Genomic DNA, 22,089 nt, shown 5'->3' with positions numbered 1-22,089 from the left:
TTAACTACTTTTTAAAAATAACTTCTTCAGTAGCACCCCAGGCAGCAAGCAAGCAACCAAGCAAGCTTTTTTTTTTCTGTCCAAAGGCCTAAATCATAAATCCCATTTATTTATGTTGTAGAAGTAAATGGGAAAGCCTTCTGCATAGGAGACAACTGCTAAGATGCATAATTGCAGAGAGATCTATGGGATCAAGGCTGCCAGACTCAGGGCTAAAGTAGTGCCTGCCAGCCAAATTAAGCCCACGGCCACAGCATCTCAACAGAGCAAAGAAGTTATGGTGAAAATGGGAGTTGGTGCAATACAGTGGCAGGAACTAAGCATCTTCTGAATCTCACAGGGGCTGAAGTTCTTCCTCAGAGAGGTCAGAACACACTTATCTGAAGTGTTAATTAGGAGTGTGTATACTTTGTACTTAAAAAAAAAGTAATTCTACAGCAAGAAAGAGGCGGATTATGTGTGTATAAATTAAATGTGCATAATTTAGGAGGTTCTGGGAATGCAATTGCTTCTCTCCATGCCTCCTGCAAAGTTTCATAGCATAAATAGAACAAAGACAGATTCTTTTTATCACAACTCTTGTGCATGCTTTATTACACAATTTGGGTTTGGATTTTAACTTTTTTGCTGGGGAGGTGGGGCTTGGTCAAACTGACAGGGGACAGAGGATTAAAAACAGGAACATAATAGAATGGGAAGAAACAGGAGCAAGGAGGAAAGGTATAGAAATGCATTGGTATAATCCAGATCCAGCTGTCAAATATCTGAAGCCCAGCCTATATGCCCTTCAGTTTATAAACATCCTGCAGTATTTGTTCATTCATTTTCAGGGTACTTTCCTCTCCACTAGCTGAGCACTATTGCATCCAAGACTGACTGATTAGGGCATGTCATAGAATATGGGGTTCAAAAGCAGCAACAGTGAGGGATGGGGGAGATTACACTGAAGTGACAGAGTGCAAACATGCAAATACTAAAGTAAAAACCCTCTGTCTGATCTCCTGAAAACCCACTCTGTTTCTCCTACATGGGATAAAACCAGCAGGAAGATCAGCAAAGTATTCAGAGAGGGATGATGTTGTTTTCACAACCTCTGTTCGCACTGGCAGTCTTGTACCCATCCACTTGTACTCTTCCAATATTCAGTCTTTCTAATCTTGCCTTCTTGGTCCAGACACAGGACTCCCAATGACTCAAGCAGGGTCCAGAGAAGACCTCGTCACCTCGAGGTCCAGCTGCAGCTTGCTTGTACTATTGTAGAACTTGCCAGCACGGTCTGACCCCCCGAAGACCAGAACAGTGCACGCATTGTGCTTGCCCTGGTTCTCCTTATCTGCATCCGTCTGGGGGGCATAAGTCAAGTTGAGCAGTGTGTGGCCTGCCCGGGGCACAGAGCAAAGGTCACTATGCTTGACTGCACTCCAAGTCAAGGTATCTGCAATGGGAAAGGGTTAATGGGTGGTAGCAAACCTCCACGTCTTGAGTACTGGTAGCAAAAGCGCCGCGAGGACTTACCAAGATGGAATGTGAATGCATCCCGAAAGGCTCCTCTGACACCACAGCCTCCGCTTATCAGCACTTTCTGATCAGACACTGGAATGGCCGCATGGAAACTGGAAGCAGAAGATGGATTCTTAAGGATTAGAATAAAGCAAAAGTGAGAGCTTGTACCCAGTTGCTCACTTCCTGCCTGGCCATCTAGGGTCATTGTCTCACCCACCCAGCTAATATGCCCCCCAATGCCGCAGTCTGGCTCTCCCATTTTCTTCAAATGTATTGTGTAGCCATCACCAACTTCTATGGACTTATCGGGAGTCCATAACATCACATCATCCACTTGCATGATCATAAGGCAACATCACGGCCTGGACCAGGCCATCTTGATGCAGCAGGTAATGATAGTGGAAGGTGAGGAGGCAAAGGCTAGGGTGTGTCTGGTGTAACTTACATGGGATATGTTTTTTTGAAAGCAGAAGGCTCATCTCTATCCCCAACTCTGTTTTACTCAAACTTGCAACTCTGCTCTACTCAAACTTGGTCCATCTCTGTACAAATTCTGATTTGTTCCGCATTTTTCAGAGGAAATATTATCTGTGCAAAAATGTTAAGAGCTTTTTAAAAAGTGATCTCACCCAAAAAAGAACTGTTCACTCTTATGAGGTAATGTGAGGACTGCCTTTTAACCTCCCCACACTCCTACTTTCAGGTTGGGTTAACAGCTGCTTGGAGCAGCTACAACACTTGAAGACTCCTCCCTGCCAATCCACTCCTTAAAGAGCTACTTGCTGCTTGAAGCTGGAGGCAAGTGTAAGCTTTGCCTCTGGGTTGTCATGTGATGCAGTGATGAGTCTCTCACATCAAATACTGTGAAGAGAAAAAGGTGGCTGCTACCATAGATCACCTGCCTAGGAGCTTAGATATAGGCAGGTATACCAACAGCTTGAAGGTTTCACCCATTAAATCAGGGATGTGGAGCCTGTGTCCTTCCTGATATTGTTGGGTTCCAGCTCCCATCATCCCTGATCATTAGCCAAGCTGGCTGGGGGCTGAAGGGAGCTGGAGTGCAGCAGCACCAGGAGTGGGAAGGGATATAGGTTCCATATTTCTGCAGTAAAATGGTCAAGGATTGGTTTCCTCTTGTCAACTAACAGGCTTCTGAGAAGAGCAGCACACACAAGTTTAAAGCTCTGCCTTTTTCTAGCCCAGGCTCCAGGGATGCCAACTCATGACTGACAACAATCACTAGCATTGTCCATGCAAGAGAGCCCCATAATCGGCTCTTACCTGCGAGCTGAAGGTTGTCCAGAGAGAAAAGGAACTGAAATGTACTCCATGAAACCTAGAGGCACATGAGGAAAGGTGGAAGATTTCAGATGCAACAAACTTCTTGGGAGGAAATAAAATTTGTGGTACCTTAAAAACACTGAACATTACTACAGCAGAAGCTTTTGTGGGCTAAAGTTGGCTTCATCAGACGTAAGGAGGAATGTAAACAATGGTATCAATTTGTAAAGAAATGAAAAAGGTCTGACTAGTGGCCATTCATAAGACAACTATTGAATTTAGATCATCACAGGCTTTACTTTTTGCATTTTATTCACTTCCTCTCCACTCACACGCCCACAATAACTTTGTTACACTTCAAGGTGCTACAGGGTTTTGTTGTTTTTGCTGAAACAGACTTCACACGGCTTCCTCTCTGGATGGGAATTGCAGCAGCTTATTATTGCATATGATGCAGAGATGTCTGTAACTGCATCTGGCGATAAACCTGGTTACAGCACCAGTAATCTTACAATGGCCAGTGAGGGGTCATTTTTGATCCATTCTCCAAAAGGTTTTGAGGCAAAGTCGCTGTTCCCTAGCATCAGTCTTTCCTCACACCAGTGTGCAATATTCTGACATCTCCCGCCTCAAGGGATTCCTTTAACCTCACCAGGCAGTGGACTTCAACTCTATCCAAACAGAGAGGGAATGGCAAAGTTCTTACCCAGATCTAGGATGTGTGTGTCGTTCAGGTAGAAGGAAGTCTTCTGGCCCCCAAATATGATCAGTTTGTTCCTCAGCAGAGTAGCTGAATGGCTTTGAGAAAGCAAGGAAAGACAGTGAACAAGGAAAACGTAGGAAAATGAAACAGTCCCTGCAACATCTATAGCTAGAAATCCACTTTATGTCTTACATTTCTGAATGATTTTTCCTAGCTTCAATCAATCTCAGTGGCCATTCTGGGGCACCCACAGGGGCTGTATATGAGTAGCTCCATCATTTCCAAAGCTAGCAAGGCATTTGGTGGAAAGATGCCAAAAGTTTGGTCAGCTCCAGAAACGCCTTAAAAACAAATTATGGTATTCCAATATCCAATAGCAACTTTCAAAACTAAAGTTTTAATATGAGACATTAGCTTCATTAAGCCTTTCGGTAGCAGCAGAAGAATAAAATTGCTCTTCTTTCGGTAGCAGCAGCAGAATAAAATGTGTGAGTTGGTTTTAGATATAATAATGTTTATGCTTTATGTTTTGCCTGTAATTTAAAAAAAAAATCTCTATTGCCATAAGCTGGCCTGCAACCTTAGGCTGTGATCACACTCCAGTTTACTGTGCATTCACCGAGTTTCCGGTGCTGGTTTATAATCTGTGTTCACATGATGTTATCCAAAATGCATTATGTATCTTGTACTTTGTTTGATGTATTGTTTTTCAAACCAGCTTCACATGATTGGAATCCTTATGCCTCTTGCCTTTGGTGAAGGTGTGAACACCTTTGCATAGGGTAAAAGCATCCCTGTGGGAAACAACTTCACTGAAATATATGGCAGTAATGTGAACACAGCCCTAGAGTGGAGGGCAGGATATAACCCCCTCAAAAAAAGACATACATAAACATAATGTAATGTGAACCATGGAACACAAAAGGCTTTTTTAATAGAGAAATGTGTCAAGTAAACACAAGTTTTACAGCACTGCTTGAGTAGATTCGCCAAGATTTTATCTAGATTAAGAACAAACTCATCAGAAGTGATAGAATTTCCCCCATTTGCTAAAGTTAAAAGTTTTATTGAAGCAACGTATTAGGGAATGTGTAATTTGGTCCGGAGACCTTTAGATCCAACTCCTAAGCTGATCTCTGCAAAATGAGAAGAAGCTTCTATTAATTCCTTCTCTTGACCAACAGGTTTTTGTGAATTCTCTGATTAAGAGAACTGAAAAGTCTTTAGCCAAAACACATAAACTCCCATGCTGGAGGTAAGGAAAACTTTGTCAAGATTTACACAGGTGTTATCAATATTAGTATATGAGCCTGATCCTAAAACCTGCAAGAGGCACCCACTCCACTTGTGAAATGAGACTCTCATACTTCTCTCCCATATGTGACAGACCCCTGCAAGCTGATCCTGAAACTGCATGCCCCCTCACAGCACGCAATAAAGTTATGCAGCCCACACGAGACACCTTGGATCCAAGCCACAGTCTTGCCTTCTACTGCACAGAGTTTTAAAAATGGCATTGTAAGCTTCATTCTGGGAACAGGAGTGTGAGAGAATAATAATAATAATAATAATAATAATAATAATAATAATAATAATAATATTTTTTATTTATATCCCGCCCTCCCCAGCCGAAGCCGGGCTCAGGGCGGCTAACAACAATAAAACAGTACAACAGTACAACACAACACAACACAACACAACACAACACTCTAAAATCATACATTATAAAATTAATTCAAATCAAACCAATGGCAACCATTGGGCCAGAGCTCCGCGAAGATTGCTGAAGGAGGGAGTCAGGCTGTGCCCTGGCCAAAGGCCTGGTGGAACAACTCTGTCTTGCAGGCCCTGTGGAAAGATGTCAAGTCCCGCAGGGCCCTAGTCTCTTGTGACAGAGTGTTCCACCAGATCGGAGCCACAGCCGAAAAAGCCCTAGCTCTAGTTGAGAATAAAACACTCCCAAGGAATTCCAGGCAGAGAGGATGTCTGAGTGCACTTAGTATGTGAACAAGATAGGAGGTTTCTGAGGGGCCCTCAGCTTGAGGGGCAGAGTTTACACAGACTCCCTTGGCATCATAGCACTATCAAACAAAGTAAATACCCGCAGGAAAATGTACAAGTGTTTTCAAAGAAAGCACTAATTACACTATTTCCAACTGCCAAGGAAATAAAATAAAAATGAGAGCAATGAAGGAGTTGTCCAATATCACACTTCAGTGAGAAAAATCAAGAAATCAGCACTAAGCTGATTCTCCTCATTGAAGCAAAGAAGACTTACCCAAGCCTAGGCAAAGGCTTCTCCCCCTCAACAATGGGTTGATACCAGATCTCATACTCGGGGTTGAAAACGAAGAGTGTGTTGCTGCAAGCTCCCATCTCCAGGGATGACATTTTAGGGAAAGCTCCTCCGAAGACAAATAGCTCCTTTCGGTAGATGGTTGCACTATGGTAAGCCAGCGTTGGCACTTTACCCTTAGCCTAAGGAAGAGATCACCGGTCACTGTACAGGCCTGGCATTTTAGGCGGACTTAGCATCAGCACCACAGACAGCTCCATTGCTGGCAGCATCAATGAACACGATTCCTCCCCTTTCCAATGCTTTCCTAATAGACCTGACAGCAGCTGCCTCAATCACTCCCCACCTGAGCTGTGATCCACCACTCTCTCTTACATGGAGGGGAGGTTCTTACAAAAGTGGGGAAGACTCAGGGATAAAGACACCTTCTCAGATGGTCTGCTCTTTTTTTAAGATTCTAAATTCTTGAGCATGGGTAAGCAAACTAAGGCCTGGGGGCCAGATCCGGCCCAATCACCTTCTAAATCCGGCCGGCAGACGGTCCAGGAATCAGCGTGTTTTTACATGAGTAGAATGTGTCCTTTTATTTAAAATTCATCTCTGGGTTATTTGTGGGGCATAGGAATTTGTTCAGAGGGACTGGACACATTCCAATTTGCTTATAAAACGAAAAGATCGACAGAGGACGCTGTGGCGATTGCCCTCCATGCCGTCCTTGCACATTTGGAGCAGGGGGGGGGGGGTTATGCCAGACTGCTTTTTTTAATTTCAGCTCGGCATTTAATACCATTCTACCACAACGTCTGATGTCTAAAGATCTGGGGCTTCTGTTATCACTTTGTGGGTGGATATTGGACATTTTGTCAGACCGCCCCCAGAGGGTTCGGTTGGGCCCTTATACCTCTAATATGCTTAAGACTAACACAGGAAGACCACAGGGATGCGTACTCAGTCTGCTCCTTTATATTCTCTACACGTACGATTGTGTCGCTGCTCACCCTAGTAATAGGGTTGTCAAATTTGCAGATGACACAACCGTGATTGGGCTCATCTCTGAAAGGGAGGGTGAAACGGATTATAGAGATGAGGTGGAGAGGCTGGCAGAGTGGTGCAGAGCTAACAACTTGCTCATAAATACAAGGAAGACAAAGGAGCTTGTGGTGGACTTCAGGAGACAGAAGAGCAATGTCCAGCCACTTTTGATTGATGGGGTCTGTGTGGAGAGGGTAACAACGTTCAGATTTTTGGGCATTGAATTACAAGAGGATCTGTCCTGGAGTGTCAACACAAGGGGGCTTGTGAAGAAGGCGCAGCAGAGACTGTACTTTTTGAGAATTCTAAGGAAAAACCATCTTCCGCAGAAACTGCTGCTTGCCTTCTATCACTGTGCCATTGAGAGCGTGCTCACTTATGGCTTGTGTGTGTGGTACGGAAGCTGTACTACCCAGGACAGGAGGGGGTTGTGCAGAGTTGTTAAGGCAGCAGAGAGCATTGTTGGCTGCCCACTCTCCACCTTAGAGCAGATTTATGCCACAAGGTGCCATAGGAAGGCACTGGACATAGTAAAAGATCCATCGCATCCTGGTCACTGTCTCTTCGAGCTCCTGCCGTCGGGACGGAGATGCAGGACGATGAAGACAAGAACGAGCCGTCTTAAGAACAGCTTCTTCTCCAGAGCGATCTTGGCCCTGAATGGGAAGCCTGGACTTTGAAAGTCATCTAATCTTCCTTGCTGTACTATACTGTATTGTTTTAATTAGTGTTTTTATGGAGCAGTCAAGTAATTTCGTTGTCCCCGAGAGGGGGTAATGACAATAAAGATATTATTATTATTATTATTATTATTATTATTATTATTATTATTATTATTATCCCAAAAAAATATAATACAGCCCCCCACGAAGTCTGAGGGACAGTGGACCAGCCCCCTGCTGAAAAAGTTTGCTGACCCCTGCTCTTGAGGTTTTGGGAGTGTATGTTTCAAATTCCACATATTACATTGTTGTAAATCGCATTGGTGAAAACCAGGATGCAATTTAAAAACAAATAAAGGAATGGATGTCTCTTATATAATAACTGTTCTCTTTGTTGCTCAAGGCTTTGTTTCTCTTGCGACTCACAGACACATGCAGCCATTTCCAAGATGCCGTGTCCAGAACATGGATGTTGCTGTAGCGCTTTGCCTCCCTCATACCCCCGAAGATGTAAATGCGCTTGGTCTCTGGGTCATATGTGGCACTGTGGCCCCTTGAACACTGTGGCATGGAACCTGGTGCTGGGAGATCCATGGGGAACCAGAAGTCATTGTCTGTGAAATCAGCAACAGAAATGAACTCAAGATGTGCAAGAGGGTGGGGGGAAAGTTGCACAAAGTAGTCGCCAACATGCTAAAAGCTGAGAGCTGGCTTCCCTGCTAACTAGAACACAAGTAGTGTGCAAAGAAAGTTAAATCCAGCCACTTTCAAGTTCAGATCACCAGGCATGGCAGACACTCCTTTAAGAACTACTATCCCCATATAGGAAAAACCGACTCCAATTCAGTTTCCCTCTGATCAGTTGCAGACAGTGTCAACATGTACATCACTGCTAGCAAAGAAGCATCTCACCAATTTCCAGTTTCCACAGGGCATCTTGGCAAAACTGTTGATTAGTTCCTTCGCCACCAATCAGAACAGCAGTTTCAGGGTCGCTCAGGCACATGGCATGACACCACCGAGGGCTTGGACATACTACAGAGAGATGCAGGAGTGGAGACAGCAGAAACATATCACAGAATCCATCTCATTTCATTGTGGGAGGGTCATTTGGGAGAACTTCCTCCTGAAACCTACAACATGACTGATTCTGGCTGCTACCCTTAATGTGGAATTGCCATTGTTCATTCACTCACTTTTTACAGGGCATCTAAAGGACATCATCTAATCAATACCCTCCAGTGCTTTCTCTTGTTCCTCAAACCACAGAAAATACTGTGCAAACTCCACATACGTAGATGGTCTTAAAACTAATCTTCCACTTTTCCTAGAGCTGCAGTTTAGGTACACCAGTGACACTGCAGGTAAATGAAGCTATAGCCATGCCAGCACCATTACCTTTACAGTCATGCGCCATTTTGTCATTTTTCTGTTCTATCTTTTAATTAAGACCCATGCTCTTTGGGCTACTTTTTTCAACTTTTAAAAGGAATTCTTGGAAGTAATTACCAAATTGCTCTTTAAAACAATAAACTCTAGAATAACTGCTTTTTAAAAGGTGGCTCAGTTGTATTCTGTCTTTCCCACCCTAGGACTCAGGGTAGACTGAACATAGTGAGATGTCCACATACAAGAATTAATGGGTGAGATTCAACTAATGACTTCTGTCAATGTAAGCCTTGCACAAGGGCTTCTGCTTACAGAATGAGGCTACTCCCCACCTTCCACCTGCATGCCCCCCAAAATTGGCTTGAGGGGCGGGGGGTCAGGAGAACTTCCAGAACAGCACATAGGGAGAGGAGAGGGGGGATTGTTCCTTACAACAAGCTGAAATGCTTGCCCTGACAAAATGATCACCTTAGCACGACATGGAGTTCCTCCCACTATACCCTCAAAACACAGGAAGTCGGTTGCAATGCCACATGTAGCTCACAGTGGAAGAGCAGTAACTGGGTATTACTAGGAGCTGCTGTTCTGGAAGCACTGAATGAATTCCAACAAATTGTTCAAGAAACAGGTATTTTACCTTGCAGCTCTTTAACTTCCAAGTCTGCAGAGAGAGAAAACGTTCCGAGAGATTACTATTCTTGTGCAATGCTCCCTTCAAACTGATTTTCAATGGGTCATGCATTTATATTGGAAAAAAGAAAAGATGCTATTTCATCATAAGCAAAGAAGTTATGATACTGTATCTGGTGAAATGCTTTAGAATGCACGCTCAGTAGTTTAACATGCATTTTTTGCACACCGACGGCCAAACCACACATTAACATTGGTAATGCATGATTCCCATCCCACCCTCAAACTATAAATACCAGCAGTGAGGGAGACACTATCAGAATCAGGTCTGCAGCATGTAGTGGGATTAGCTCTTTCCTATCATGTTGTTTCCTATCATGTTGTTAGGGACGCGGGTGGCGCTGTGGGTAAAAGCCTCAGCGCCTAGGGCTTGCCGATCGAAAGGTCAGCGGTTCGAATCCCCGCGGCGGGGTGCGCTCCCATTGCTTGGTCCCAGCGCCTGCCAACCTAGCAGTTCGAAAGCACCCCCAGGTGCAAGTAGATAAATAGGGACTGCTTACTGGCGGGAAGGTAAATGGCGTTTCCGTGTGCTGCGCTGGCTCGCCAGATGCAGCTTTGTCACGCTGGCCACGTGACCTGGAAGTGTCTGCGGACAGCGCTGGCCTCTTAAGTGAGATGGGCGCACAACCCCAGAGTCTGGCAAGACTGGCCCGTACGGGCAGGGGTACCTTTACCTTTATCATGTTGTGGCTCTGATCAGCAGTCACCTGCTAAAGCCATTATTTGGCACAGGGAGGAACACCACCATTGGTGCCAATCTGGCAACAGTTTTTCGACTGCATGAAAATGATGACTGGCCAGGAAGTTAAAGAACAGATTGGAGGTTGTCTCCATAAGCTGCAAGCCCAAATGCAAACATCATTGATATCATCAAGTATATAACTCTCTGCTAGGTATCTTCCCCAACTCCTATGCATCAGGAATGTTCATATAAATTAGAACATTCTGAATGTGTGTTGACTAGATGTATGCGGGTTCTGGCATGTGCTGAAGTCTTGTATTTTACAACATCACTGGAAAGTTTCTGAAAAGGAGGCCAAGCTAGTAGGATAAGGTGGGGGCGGGACTGGACATAGTGCATTCATTGGGAGCACAAATACTCCTCCCTGTCCCAGAATACCATACAATTACAAGCTAATTTGGTCTAGGAAACTAGACATCACTCCTGCTATAGATTCACTAACCTTCAGATTCCTGCTGTCTGTTGGATGCCAGAAGTTCAAAGAGAACCCTCCTGGTCTTTAGGCGAGCTGAATTAGATGTACATGTTTTATTCCTGGCCTCCTCACAGTCCACCGATGCAGAAGTTGTTTCTGGAGCAGGAAGCATAAGCAGCGTTTCCATGGGTGGAGAGAACTCCTTCCTTTCAAGCACAGGCTCTTTAACAGGCATCGCTGAACTCCCATTCTTAGACTGCTCCACAAAGAACAGAATTAGATCGGGATCAGAAATCATTCAAGCAAAACGACTGGGCCTAATGAAAAGGGCTCACTGAAGGCATGCACTACAGACAACTCCAGTTTTCCCTGGGCTGCCCTAGACAAGGGGTAGCCAACGTGGTGTCTTCCAGAAGTTGTTGACTACAATTCCTATCAGCCCTGACCATTGGCCATACTTGCTGGAACTGGGAGTTGTGTTGCCCAACATCTGGAGGGTCCCATATTGACTATTCTTACCCCATATGCTTTGCTCCTGTTCTGTCCAGCTTGAGAGTTTCCCCCCAAAGCATCTGGTAAACCACTGTTGGAAGTAGAAGGTATGGTCCAGCAAGGTTCATCAAAGGCCCAAGCACTTATAGAATCATAGAACCCAACTCGCTCAATCTTCCTCATAAGGCTTGGTTTCCAGACTCTTGATCATCTTGGTTGCCCTCCTCAGCATACATTCCAGCTTGTCTATAGCCTTCTTAAATTGTTATACCCAGAACTAGACACAGTATTCCAGGTGTGGTCTGACCAAGGCAGAATAGAGTGGTACTATTACTTCCCTTGATCCAGACACTCTACATTTGTTGAAGCAGCCTAGAATGGTACAGTGGTACCTCGGGTTACATACGCTTCAGGTTACAGACTCTGCTAACCCAGAAATAATGCTTCAGAAATAGTGCTCTGGCGGCACGGCAGCAGCGGGAGGCCCCATTAGCTAAAGTGGTGCTTCAGGTTAAGAACAGTTTCAGGTTAAGAACGGACCTCCGGAACGAATTAAGTACTTAACCCAAGGTACCACTGTATTAGCTTTTTTTGCTGCTGCATCACACTGTTGACTCATGTTCAGCTTGTGGTCTACCTCAGTGTTCTCCAACCTTGGGTCTCCAGCTGTTTTCGGACTACAATTCCCATCATCCCTGACCACTGGTCTTGGTAGTGAGGGATGATGGGAGTTGTAGTCCAAAAACAGCTGGAGACCCAAGGTTGGGGAACACTGGTCTACCTAGATCCTTTTCACATGTACTACTGGCAAGCCAGGTGTCCCTCATTATATTTGGGCAGCTAATTATTTCTGCTTAAGTGTAGACCTTGATAATTGTCCCTACTGAAATTCATTTTCTTAGTTTGGGCCCAGTTCTCCGATCTATTAAGGTTATCTTGAATCCAGATTCTGTCTTCTGAGGCATTAGCTATCCCTTCAAGTTTGGCGTCACCTGCAAGTTTATTGGGTGTGAAATGCCAAATGAAGTTTCCACTACAGAGTTTTGATCACAAACACAATCTCTGAGCAATTGTTCTAAGTCTGTGACCTGAAGCAGTCCTACAGATCACACAGAATATGGTAGCAGAAATCTGGAAGGAACCACTGCAGATTGTAGATGCAGATATATTTTTGTACACTTTCCCACACAAAACAAAACACAAACATCCCTGCATGTAGAGGATAGGCAGAAAGGTTTCATGTAGTCCTCTCTCTGGTGTGGGGAATAGAATTACAGTGGTACCTCCAGTTACAAACTTAATTCGTTCCGGAGTTCCGTTCTTAACCCGAAACCGTTCTTAACATGAGGCGCGCTTTCGCTAATGGGGCCTCCTGCTGCCACCGCGCCACCGATGCATGACTTCCGCTTGCATCCTGGGGCAAAGTTCACAACCAGGAGCATCTACTTCCAGGTTAGCGGAGCTCGTTACCCGAAGTGTTCGTAAGGAGGATGGTACGTAACCCGAGATTCCACTGTACTCTCCTCCTCTTCCCCATTCCCTCAGTAGGAATAATGCTTCCAGAATTCCACTACCTGTCTGTGTAACTTGTAGACTGGTCATGGTCCTAGAAGTTACCAACAAGCAGTTAGGAGAATAGAGAAGAAGCCACCAAAAGGAGACTTCTATCTATAAACCTACCTCAGGGGGATCATCCAATCGCTGACCTGTATCTTCTGGAAGGACAGGTGACTGATTAGGCTCTGTGGCCTGAAATGGGCGGGTGGGGGTGCTGTTGAGGAGCTAAGGAGGAGAGACACACACATCAGAACAACACTTGCAACTTGAGTCAAAAGGCAATGCACAGATGAGTAGCCCCCTACAATGGAGGCTTTTAAAGAGAGGGAGGTATGGTTTGAAGGATGTGACGGGCTGTGTAACAGGGTAGACTGAGTGGGTATCTATCTGTTCCCTCTTTGGGTCTCTCCCTCGGTCAGACGGATCATGGTTGCCATACCAGCAACCGGTATGACCCTGAGCCTGTCAGCGTTGCTATTAAATGCCAGGTTAGTCCATAATAAAATCTCCCTTATTCATAATTTAATTGTGGATGAGGAGGCCAACCTGGTTTGTATTATTGTACTAATTGTATAATTGCAATGTTCTGTACATGGGCTGCCTTTAAAGTAAGCTGGACACCGGGAGATACGAACATATTTCATCCACGCTTTGTAGTCACTGGCTTCCAACCAGTTTTCAGGCCCAAATCAAAGAGCTGGGGTATCTCACATGTAGCTACTCAATCTGTGAGATTTGTTTGTTTATATGCATTTACAGGCTGCCCTTCATCATTTTGTTCTAGAGATAGTTACACACAGCTCAATACAACAAGCAAACTATGTAACACACAAACATTACTAGGCAATAAATTAAACCTAATCAACAGCAGTCAGGAAACAGGAACAACACTACAGTGGGAAAGGTATTCTGAACTCGTCCTGCAACCCAAAAACCTATGCAAAAGGTGCATTATGACCTGGCGTTGATATGTATATAATGATGAGGCCAGAAGGGGAGGGCATTCCAAAACCTGGGGGCCACCACAGAGAATGTCCTCTCATGCATTCCTGCCTACAAACTTGATAGGGTAGCAAAACTACCAGCAGTGCCTCCCCTGCAGATCTCAACAGTTGAATGTGTCTATGAAGAAGGAGGGACTCCCTCAGATACTTAGGGCCTATATTTGATGTTTTACTTATATTTTAGGCAAAGTATTTAAACTTTCAGGGCACATGGCCATCACAAGACAGAATAATAGTTACACAGCATATCAATATTCATTAACAAGTGGCATTACAGGAACGGATACTTTTAAGACTTCCATTTTCATATCTGTATATATGGGTCACGTTAAAAATGAATCCACATGGACCCAGTTTCAGTAGGCAGGGAGTACAGAAATGACAAGATAGAAAACTTTCCTACCTGTTCCTCGACAGTCAAGAGAAGCTTAACAGGGTTACCATTCTCTTCCTGCTTTAGCGAAGCCATCAAAACATCCACTCGCCAGTCACCTTCCCATACCAAACACCTGCTTGAGTAAAACACACAGATCACTGTTTTCTTGCTCTGAGATAATTTCACTTTTATTTCAATAGCTGATAGAGTTAAATTGACAATACATTCTTAAGCTTTAAAGACTGTCCATAGCAGAACAAATGGATTTGGTAGGTTGCAATAGCACAACATCCTCATGACAGCTGCTGTAACTAATAGCATGTTGATCCCTGAAGTCTTGAGTTCAGATCCAGACTTTGCTGGCCCTGGACACATTCCCTGTTTTTAAAATAAGGAATTTATTCCCTCTTACAGTTTTTTAAAGAACTTCCTCACAGTGTGTTTGGAAAGCACTTGGCATGCTAACAAGTATCAATACTGGCACCAAAATTCACTAATTATCTAGAATTTACCTTGTTTCAGGCCCCAGCTTGCCAATCCTTTGTGGCTTAACATTTGGATTCACTAATATTTCCACAATGATGCTTGTCTTCTGAGAATAGCGGCTCCAGTCACCCAAACCAAAGACCACTAGGTGTTTGGGCAGCGGAAGTGGTAAGTGAGTCTGGTAACATTTCTGACGGCATTTGCTTAGAGAGAAGAGAAAATATATTAGTCTCAAAAGGGATAGCATGGAAGGAAACTGAGAAGGATTCATAGTGATGGAAAGCAAGAGGGGGAAAGACTGGTGCTGTGTATGCACAATCATGGGTGTAGCCAGGAGGGGACAGAGGGGACAGCTGCCCTCCTAGTACAGTAAATAAATAAAAATACCGGTACTTAACTGACCAATTGTGTCGCAGATAACTCGGTTCTGCTCCAACATAAGGCCTGCCCCCCTAAAATAATTCCTGGCTACGCCCATGTGCACAATACCTGTAAAGTGCATTTGAAGCGCATTTCCCCCTCAAATAATTATGGGCACTGTAGTTAACTCTGAGGGGTAAATTACAGTGCCCAGAATTCTTTGAGGGGAAAATGTGCTTTAAAGGTATAATAGCATGTATACAGCAAAGGGATTCCTTCTCACTTGTTCCCTAAAAGAAGAAAGAGGGGTTGACAACCTGCTTTGAAATTTTGGAACTATCTTTCTAGGACAGAAGGGACCCAACTGAGGGCATTTACAAATGTGAGGCTCACACTGTGTGTAACCTGAATAGAAACCCTTCATTGTGCCAATTATGAACATTGCTTTTAAAGCGGCTTTCTTTGCATTCTGTGCATGGGCTCCAGCAGTCCCCATTTACCAGGTGCAGTCTATATTCTCCAATAGCTGCCCCCATTTTATATCTTGATGGTTTTGTGGATTCCTCTAACTTCCCTTCCATCTTGCTTCCCATAATTGCCTATTCAGATACTAAACACTGTTCAATTAGTTCTAATGTATGTTGTGTAACAAAGGCAGCCAGATGCACTGTGAGATTAGACATTCTGCTGAATAAGTGGAAGTTAAAAGACCTAGACCCCTAAGGAGCTAAAATAGAGGATATGAATTTTAATGCTAATCAGTTTTCTAATACACAATGGATTCATAAAATAGTGCAAGAGAAGATACAGAAAAATGCATAAAGGGAGAAAAATCAGCAATGAAGAGTTCTGGCCAGGCCTTGACTTTGGGTGGGAGAACTGGGATAATGCAGGTACACACACACTTATTTTCATATGGGAAATGGTGAAAGGTTGCAAACATCCATGCCTATTTTAAGTGCTTGTCTGCTGGTCATGCAGAAATCGGCTTTTTGCAGCATGTAGATAAGCAACACCGCCTGCAAATGTCTGCCCATCAAGCTGCTGTTAAAGGCACACACCTACACTGGCTAGCTGAGACGTTGGCAACCCTAACGCACCCAAAACGTTGCTAGTGCTTAGGCTCCCGGTGTCGCACAAGACTCTTCGCTGTTTTCATGGTTGCTGTTGGTTTTCACGTGCGAAAACACCGTTTCATAAAAGTGACCTGTGAACCTGAGGCGCAGGCTTTTTCACACATAAATTTCCCTAAACCTCTGCCCGCTTTCACCCTCCAGGATGGCGGGAAAGGCGAGCCGCCGCGCGCAGGCCTCACCTACTGAGCTGCCGGGGCGGCTCGCGCAGAGACCAGAGGGCGTAGAAGTGGAGCTTGCCTTCCCGCCGGGAGAAATCCGCCCCTCCGCGGGGCTGCGGGACCAGGGCGGCCTCCCCCCGCTGCCAGAGGCCTCCGGGGGCCCAGCTCCATCGCCGGCGGGGCGTCCCCAAGCCATCCAGACTCAGGAAACTGGAAGCACCAGAGAGCATGGCAGAGGGAGCGGCGCTCTGAGGCCCAAAGGCGCCCACCCAGACACCACGGGCGAGTCAGGGTAGTCCCAAGTCTGGGTAGGTCGACACGCGGCGGGCTTGGGTTGGGCGCGGGCACTCTGCAGCTGCTCAGAGGTGCTCTTTATTATAGCCCCGCATATTCCAGGGCGGAGCTTTTTGGTCTCAGCCAGTTTCCTGCTCCCTGTTTGATCAGTTTCAGGTGTGACAAGGCCGACCGTGGTTTATTTGCAAGGGGGTGGGGGGAAATACTTGGTGGTTTTAAGGGGCAGGCTAGAAAGCTGGTGCAGTTCGGAAATATTTGACCCTCGACGCGGGCGGCTTTTGATGGCATAGATATGATTCCAGTTGTGCAGCGCGCACCATTGACATTTCTCCATGTATTGCAGCTGCTGCTATATTTCTGATACAGAGGGAGCAAATAGTTGTGGGGCCTGATTTTTAAAAAGAGAGGAATACTCTTGAGCACCTGCACTTTCACATGCTGCAGAAATCAGCACCAGACCTGGAAACTGTTGGCTGCTGCTCCTGCCCTATGGCTGGCCGTGGGTGGAGATCCTAGGCTTTGGCCCCAAGGCCTAGCAGCATCTTGGGGCCAGAGCACATACCATCCTAACTGCAAAATGAGAAGCCTTGCCTTTCTCTCTCAAATTTTGTTTATAGCACCACCACACCTGGGAAATCTCTCCACGCATAGGCAGTGGCATCAGGACACACAAAACGAATGAAGAGTAATTCTGGCCACTGAAATGAGATGTGTGAATGAAGACATCTGTGCCTTTGGAACGCTTTGCATATCAGACAGGCACCTTCTCTCTTAGCTTTTTGGTGCCTGCTAAAAACATTCCTCTTTCGCCAAGCCTTCTAAAATCTGTATCCCACTTGCTGTTCTGGATCTGAACTGATTTTATGTATGTGGTGTTGTTTTAAACTGTTTGTTTTTTTAATATTTATAGGGGTTTTTAAATTGTTTCTATATGCAATTTATATATATTTTTATATATCGTTATAGTGCCTCGTGGGAAGCGATTGAGAAAGGAAATAAATAGTTTGTATGTCACCGATTTATTTGAAAGTCCTATTGAACTCAATAGGATTTATTCTGAGGAAACATGTAGTTTACACTGTGATGGTCCTATTTCTGAAGAGCAGCTTATAAATTGACTGACAGTGAATTCCTCTGCAGATCTATTCTATTAAGTTCAATGGGACCTAACTATCTATAGCACCATTTTCCAATCCGATGCCCATCAGATGATTTGGACGCCAGCAGCCCCAACCAGCGCTGGCTGGGGCTGATGGGAATTGTAGTCCAAAATACAGTGGTACCTCGGGTTACAAACACCTCAGGTTACATACGCTTCAGGTTACAGACTCCGCTAAGCCAGAAATATTACCTCGGGTTAAGAACTTTGCTTCAGGATGAGAACAGAAATCGTGCTCCGGTGGTGCAGCGGCAGCAGGAGGCCCCATTAGCTAAAGTGGTCTTCAGGTTAAGAACAGTTTCAGGTTAAGAACAGACCTCCAGAATGAATTAAATTCTTAACCCGAGGTACCACTGTATCTGGAGGGCACCAGGTTGGGGAAGGTTAATGTATCAAATTGCTGTCTAAATAAATATATAGTCTACCAGTTCCTGTTAAACAATATACTGCAGTTAGGATTTCGGTTTTTTTAATCAACTAAATAGCCAGATTCTGTTTTCCAGGTTGCAACTCTAATTCAAATTCCCGTATAGTAAGCCCCATTGAATTCAGTGGGGTTTACTTCTGAGTAGGTATGCATAAGATTTCAATGTTACTGTTGAGTAGGAGAAAATGGGTGAGCCATTGCAGTTACTGACCAGCCAGTGTGTTAGTAGGATTTTTTTTAAAAAAATGAGATCAAGTAGGTGAGACAGTTTTTAAGTAAGACATGATCCTTATTGTCTCATGTATATTAGTTGTCATATGTGTTGATGGAGACTGTTTTTTTCTCAGCAGCATCAGCCCAGCAGGACTTGGGTGCCTGTGATGAAACCAATCCAAATACTTCAGAAATTTCTCAAATATATTGTGCAATTCTCTTCTCAGAAATGCTTATCTTTTGAGACAGATGGCTTAAAAAATCTGACAGGCCACCTGAATCAAATGTATCTGTTAATGAAACACTTAACACTCTCAAAGACCATTAGGAACAATTAAGCCATTTAAAATCTACTCACTGGGTTTCTTCTAATAAAGGTTGTAAAGTTGTTTCTGGACAAGAAATAAGGGAGCTTGAGTATTTATAATAATACTCAGACTGTTAAACCAACAAACATTTTTTTAAAATAGTATTAAAAGCATAAAATGTGAATCTATGTCAACCTGCTTAATAAAACTCATTTAATTTAAATATGCATGACTGCACAACATTTGCAACATTTTAGGGAAAGCTTAGCTTTCTCAGGCCTAATATCTGAAGTCGAAGATGCAGGGAACTGGACTTGAATTCAAAACTCCTGTTTTGTATTAGGGTAGCCTTCTCAAAATGTGAATAAGGGTGTAACCCCCTGCTTCAAATAAGCTGCAAACAAGGAAACCACACCCAGCCGGAGGTTTCTCAGCCTTTTCATTCTATAAGCTCTTGTTGCTAAAAACCAACCAACCGCTCTTCGGTTTCCTAAGCATTTTGCCTTACTGTGTGCTGGAGCTACTGTAGTAAAATGTTCCAGGTCAAGTTTCCAGCATCTCAAGGTAGCTCTGGAAATGTTCCTTGCCTGAAACCCTGGAGAGCTGCTATTTAGTACGGTGACAATAGTGAGCTAGATGGACTAATGTGCTTTTGTAGACAGCTCCTTTAAAGCTACTCACTTTGAGCCAATATCCATTTCTGTTGTGCAATGAAGAGAGTGTGGGGTGGAAAAGAACGAGGGAGGGAAAGCCATCATATTTCTCCTGCTGATGTTCTCCAAGACGTGGCATCTATTAGCTCTACTTGAAAGCAAGGCGAAAAGACCAAAGGTCACTTTGGAGATATGGCATGTTTGGTGGGCAACACAGTGTACTTCTATTAGGGAACATTTTGTAGCTTAACGTGACATGTTGAAATATTGTTTTGCAACATTCAAAGCTTTATATCAGGCATAGGCTAACTCTGCCCTCCAGATGTTTTGGGACTACAACTCCCATAATCCCTAGCTAACAGGACCAGTGGTCAGGGATGATGGGAGTTGTAGTCCCAAAACATCTGGAGGGCCGAGTTTGCCTATGCCTGCTTTATATATTCAGGTATTGTCAACCACTCTTCATGTGGGCCCTTTCCTCCTTTCCTGGAGATTCCCTCAGCCTTTCACAGGCTTTGGTGGTCAGAAGCAGAAATCTGTGTAAGCCGACAGCCCAAGACATGGTGCTCCCTGAGGCAAAGGGCAAGATAGCAGCCCCTCTCCCATGTACAGAAGTTGACTGGACTGGCAGCTGAATCTTACTTCAATGATGGTGACAGGATAATGTTTTCCAGTGCACTTCATGGAAGCAGACTAGTTTAGCAGGTTTAGTTTAGATGGCAAGTCTGTGGCACACAGAGTTTTGATTTCCAAATGAGGGGAATGGGAAGGTGTGCTAGAGGGATTGCTTGAGGGCTTCTGCCACCTTCTGCCTAATGCTAGCACCATCCCTGTGCAAAATTATTCTCCTTTTATGCCTGTAACTTGTGTTATCCAAATAGAAACATGGATAATATGCAGCCAAAGGAAGTGAGGAGAAATGGCCTATGGTTTTCTAGCCAATGCATCTGAACAGCAGATGCAGGGGGTTGGACTAGAATGAACCTCGGGATCCCTTGCAACTCAGCAATATTCTATGAACACTGGTCATGTCAGCACTGCAACATTTCACACTTATGTGTTTGTCCCCAGTAATGTGCTCATTATTGCAGTTTCGTGCTTCAGGGCTATTTGTCCCTTGGAGGAAAAAACTACTTAAAGCAGAGCACACAATCAGAAGAGAACATTTATCCATGTTTTCGGATAATCAGCTTGGTCTAGCTCCAGGCTGCCTCGTGATGCAAGTTTGTTCAGCTGCCTGTGCAAAACAAAAAAACCAAGAAAACCTCCACGACGAGGCTGTGTGCAATGAGGGTAGCTTCCATTGGTATATAAAATGCCCACCACTGAAAGAAATTTGACTTCATATTCTAAATGAGCCAAAAGATCCGAATGCAGGCAAGATTTAAGTATTTGCTGTTTATTTAGCTCACACAACATGTGTTTCAAATCTGAGCCTACAAATATAGGCTAACACAATTATTTGCAAGGGGAGCATATTGTTAGAATCCAAGAGCCCTCTTAGCAGCAAGTAAGTATCTCTTGTATATTTATTTTTAAGGCAAGGGATCTCTGCCCCCCACTCCAGGCATACTTTTAATTATGCATTCATTATTTTTGCTCAAGATTGTATGGGGGCAGTTATATACCATCTGCTTTAAATATGGTTTGCGGCGCAGCACGAGTGTCAGGGTGAAACTTTATTTTCTACATGGTGCATGTCCTGTAGCTTTCTACTGAAATCCTGTAATTGTTCCTACCACAAGTATCCTGGGGGTTTTCAGTACTGATGTTTTTGTTTGTTTTTTGCACTATGAATGCCCTTCCAGGCAGCAATAAAGCAGTAACCTTGGAGAAGCACTGCAGAGACAGAAGCCTAGTAAGTAGCTCATTTGACAAATCCCCTTAGTTTTATCATATCATCAGTTGCTTCCTTTTATCAGGGGGTGTATATCTTAAGAAACCTTCCCTAACTGGAGAATTATGAAAATTAACCACAATTGTTTGCATTTTCTCATCTTGCATCATGGCTTTTACTTGTGACTAGCAGAAGCAGGATCAGAAACTTAGGCAGGGCACTGAAGCCTTTCACTTCCTTCCCCATTACCACTCACACCCTAGAAATTCTGCTCAGTCCCTCTATCTGGCTTCTGAAAGGTCATTAGGCATTGCTGACATACTCCATTCTATGAGTTGCGCCTCTATATTAAAAATAAAAAGAAGAAGATGCTGAATTTTGAACCAGTACAGTATAGTTGATAAAGAATTTTCACAGCTCCGTTTATCTTTCAGAGGTTTCCCTTTTAATCTCTTTGAAAGAACTGGTGGTGTAAGGCTGTGCACACTCTCAAAACAGTACAGATAAGAAGAGCTGAATGCCATCATGGCCAAGCCTTACACAGTCAGCGTTTTTGGAATTTATTTGACAAAATTTATATACTGCTCGATTGTAATAAAACCTCTTAGACACCTTACAAGAATTAAAATAATCAATAAAAACCACATAAAAACAATTAAGAATACTAAAGATTAAAATTAGCAGTAGACTAAAAATATATTAAGACATGTCAACATCTATGTGTCTCGATAGTCATGCCTAAATATTTTTTTTAAGCAGGTGTTGAAAAGAATACAGTGAAGGCACCTGCCTGATGTACATGGTTCCAAGTGGAGGTGCACCACACTAAAAGACTGATTTCTTACAAGTGCAAAACAAATATTAGTTGGCACCTGTAACAGTGCCAGTTCCACAGATCAAAGTGTCAAGTGGGCAT

General features: G+C 44.0%; 1 protein-coding gene across 5 annotated transcripts; it reads right to left on the bottom strand.

The window, feature by feature from the left end:
- Window positions 1-421: 421 nt before the first annotated feature.
- Window positions 422-17,954, bottom strand: LOC114591590 (uncharacterized). 5 transcript variants are annotated; one of them, XM_077925206.1, is made up of 13 exons: window positions 16,304-17,486; window positions 14,655-14,831; window positions 14,170-14,278; window positions 12,886-12,987; window positions 10,741-10,969; window positions 9,504-9,527; window positions 8,390-8,512; window positions 7,904-8,091; window positions 5,766-5,965; window positions 3,491-3,582; window positions 2,785-2,839; window positions 1,516-1,613; window positions 422-1,378 (listed from the first exon to the last, which is right to left on the bottom strand). In XM_077925206.1, exons 1-13 carry the CDS (start codon window positions 16,510-16,512, stop codon window positions 1,194-1,196), a joined length of 1,791 nt encoding a protein of 596 aa, XP_077781332.1. In that variant the 5' UTR covers window positions 16,513-17,486; the 3' UTR covers window positions 422-1,193. The 5 variants fall into 5 exon arrangements, 3 of the variants coding, with proteins under 3 accessions (XP_077781332.1, XP_077781318.1, XP_028574630.2); XM_077925192.1 differs by having other exon boundaries at window positions 422-1,435; window positions 16,304-17,485; XM_028718797.2 differs by having other exon boundaries at window positions 422-1,435; window positions 14,170-14,275; window positions 16,304-17,484.
- Between the last annotated feature and the right edge of the window lie 4,135 nt (window positions 17,955-22,089).

Source organism: Podarcis muralis, chromosome 1 (assembly GCF_964188315.1).
Source record: "Podarcis muralis chromosome 1, rPodMur119.hap1.1, whole genome shotgun sequence".
NCBI classification, from domain to species: domain Eukaryota; kingdom Metazoa; phylum Chordata; class Lepidosauria; order Squamata; family Lacertidae; genus Podarcis; species Podarcis muralis.
This window is presented reverse-complemented; position numbering and strand designations above follow the sequence as displayed.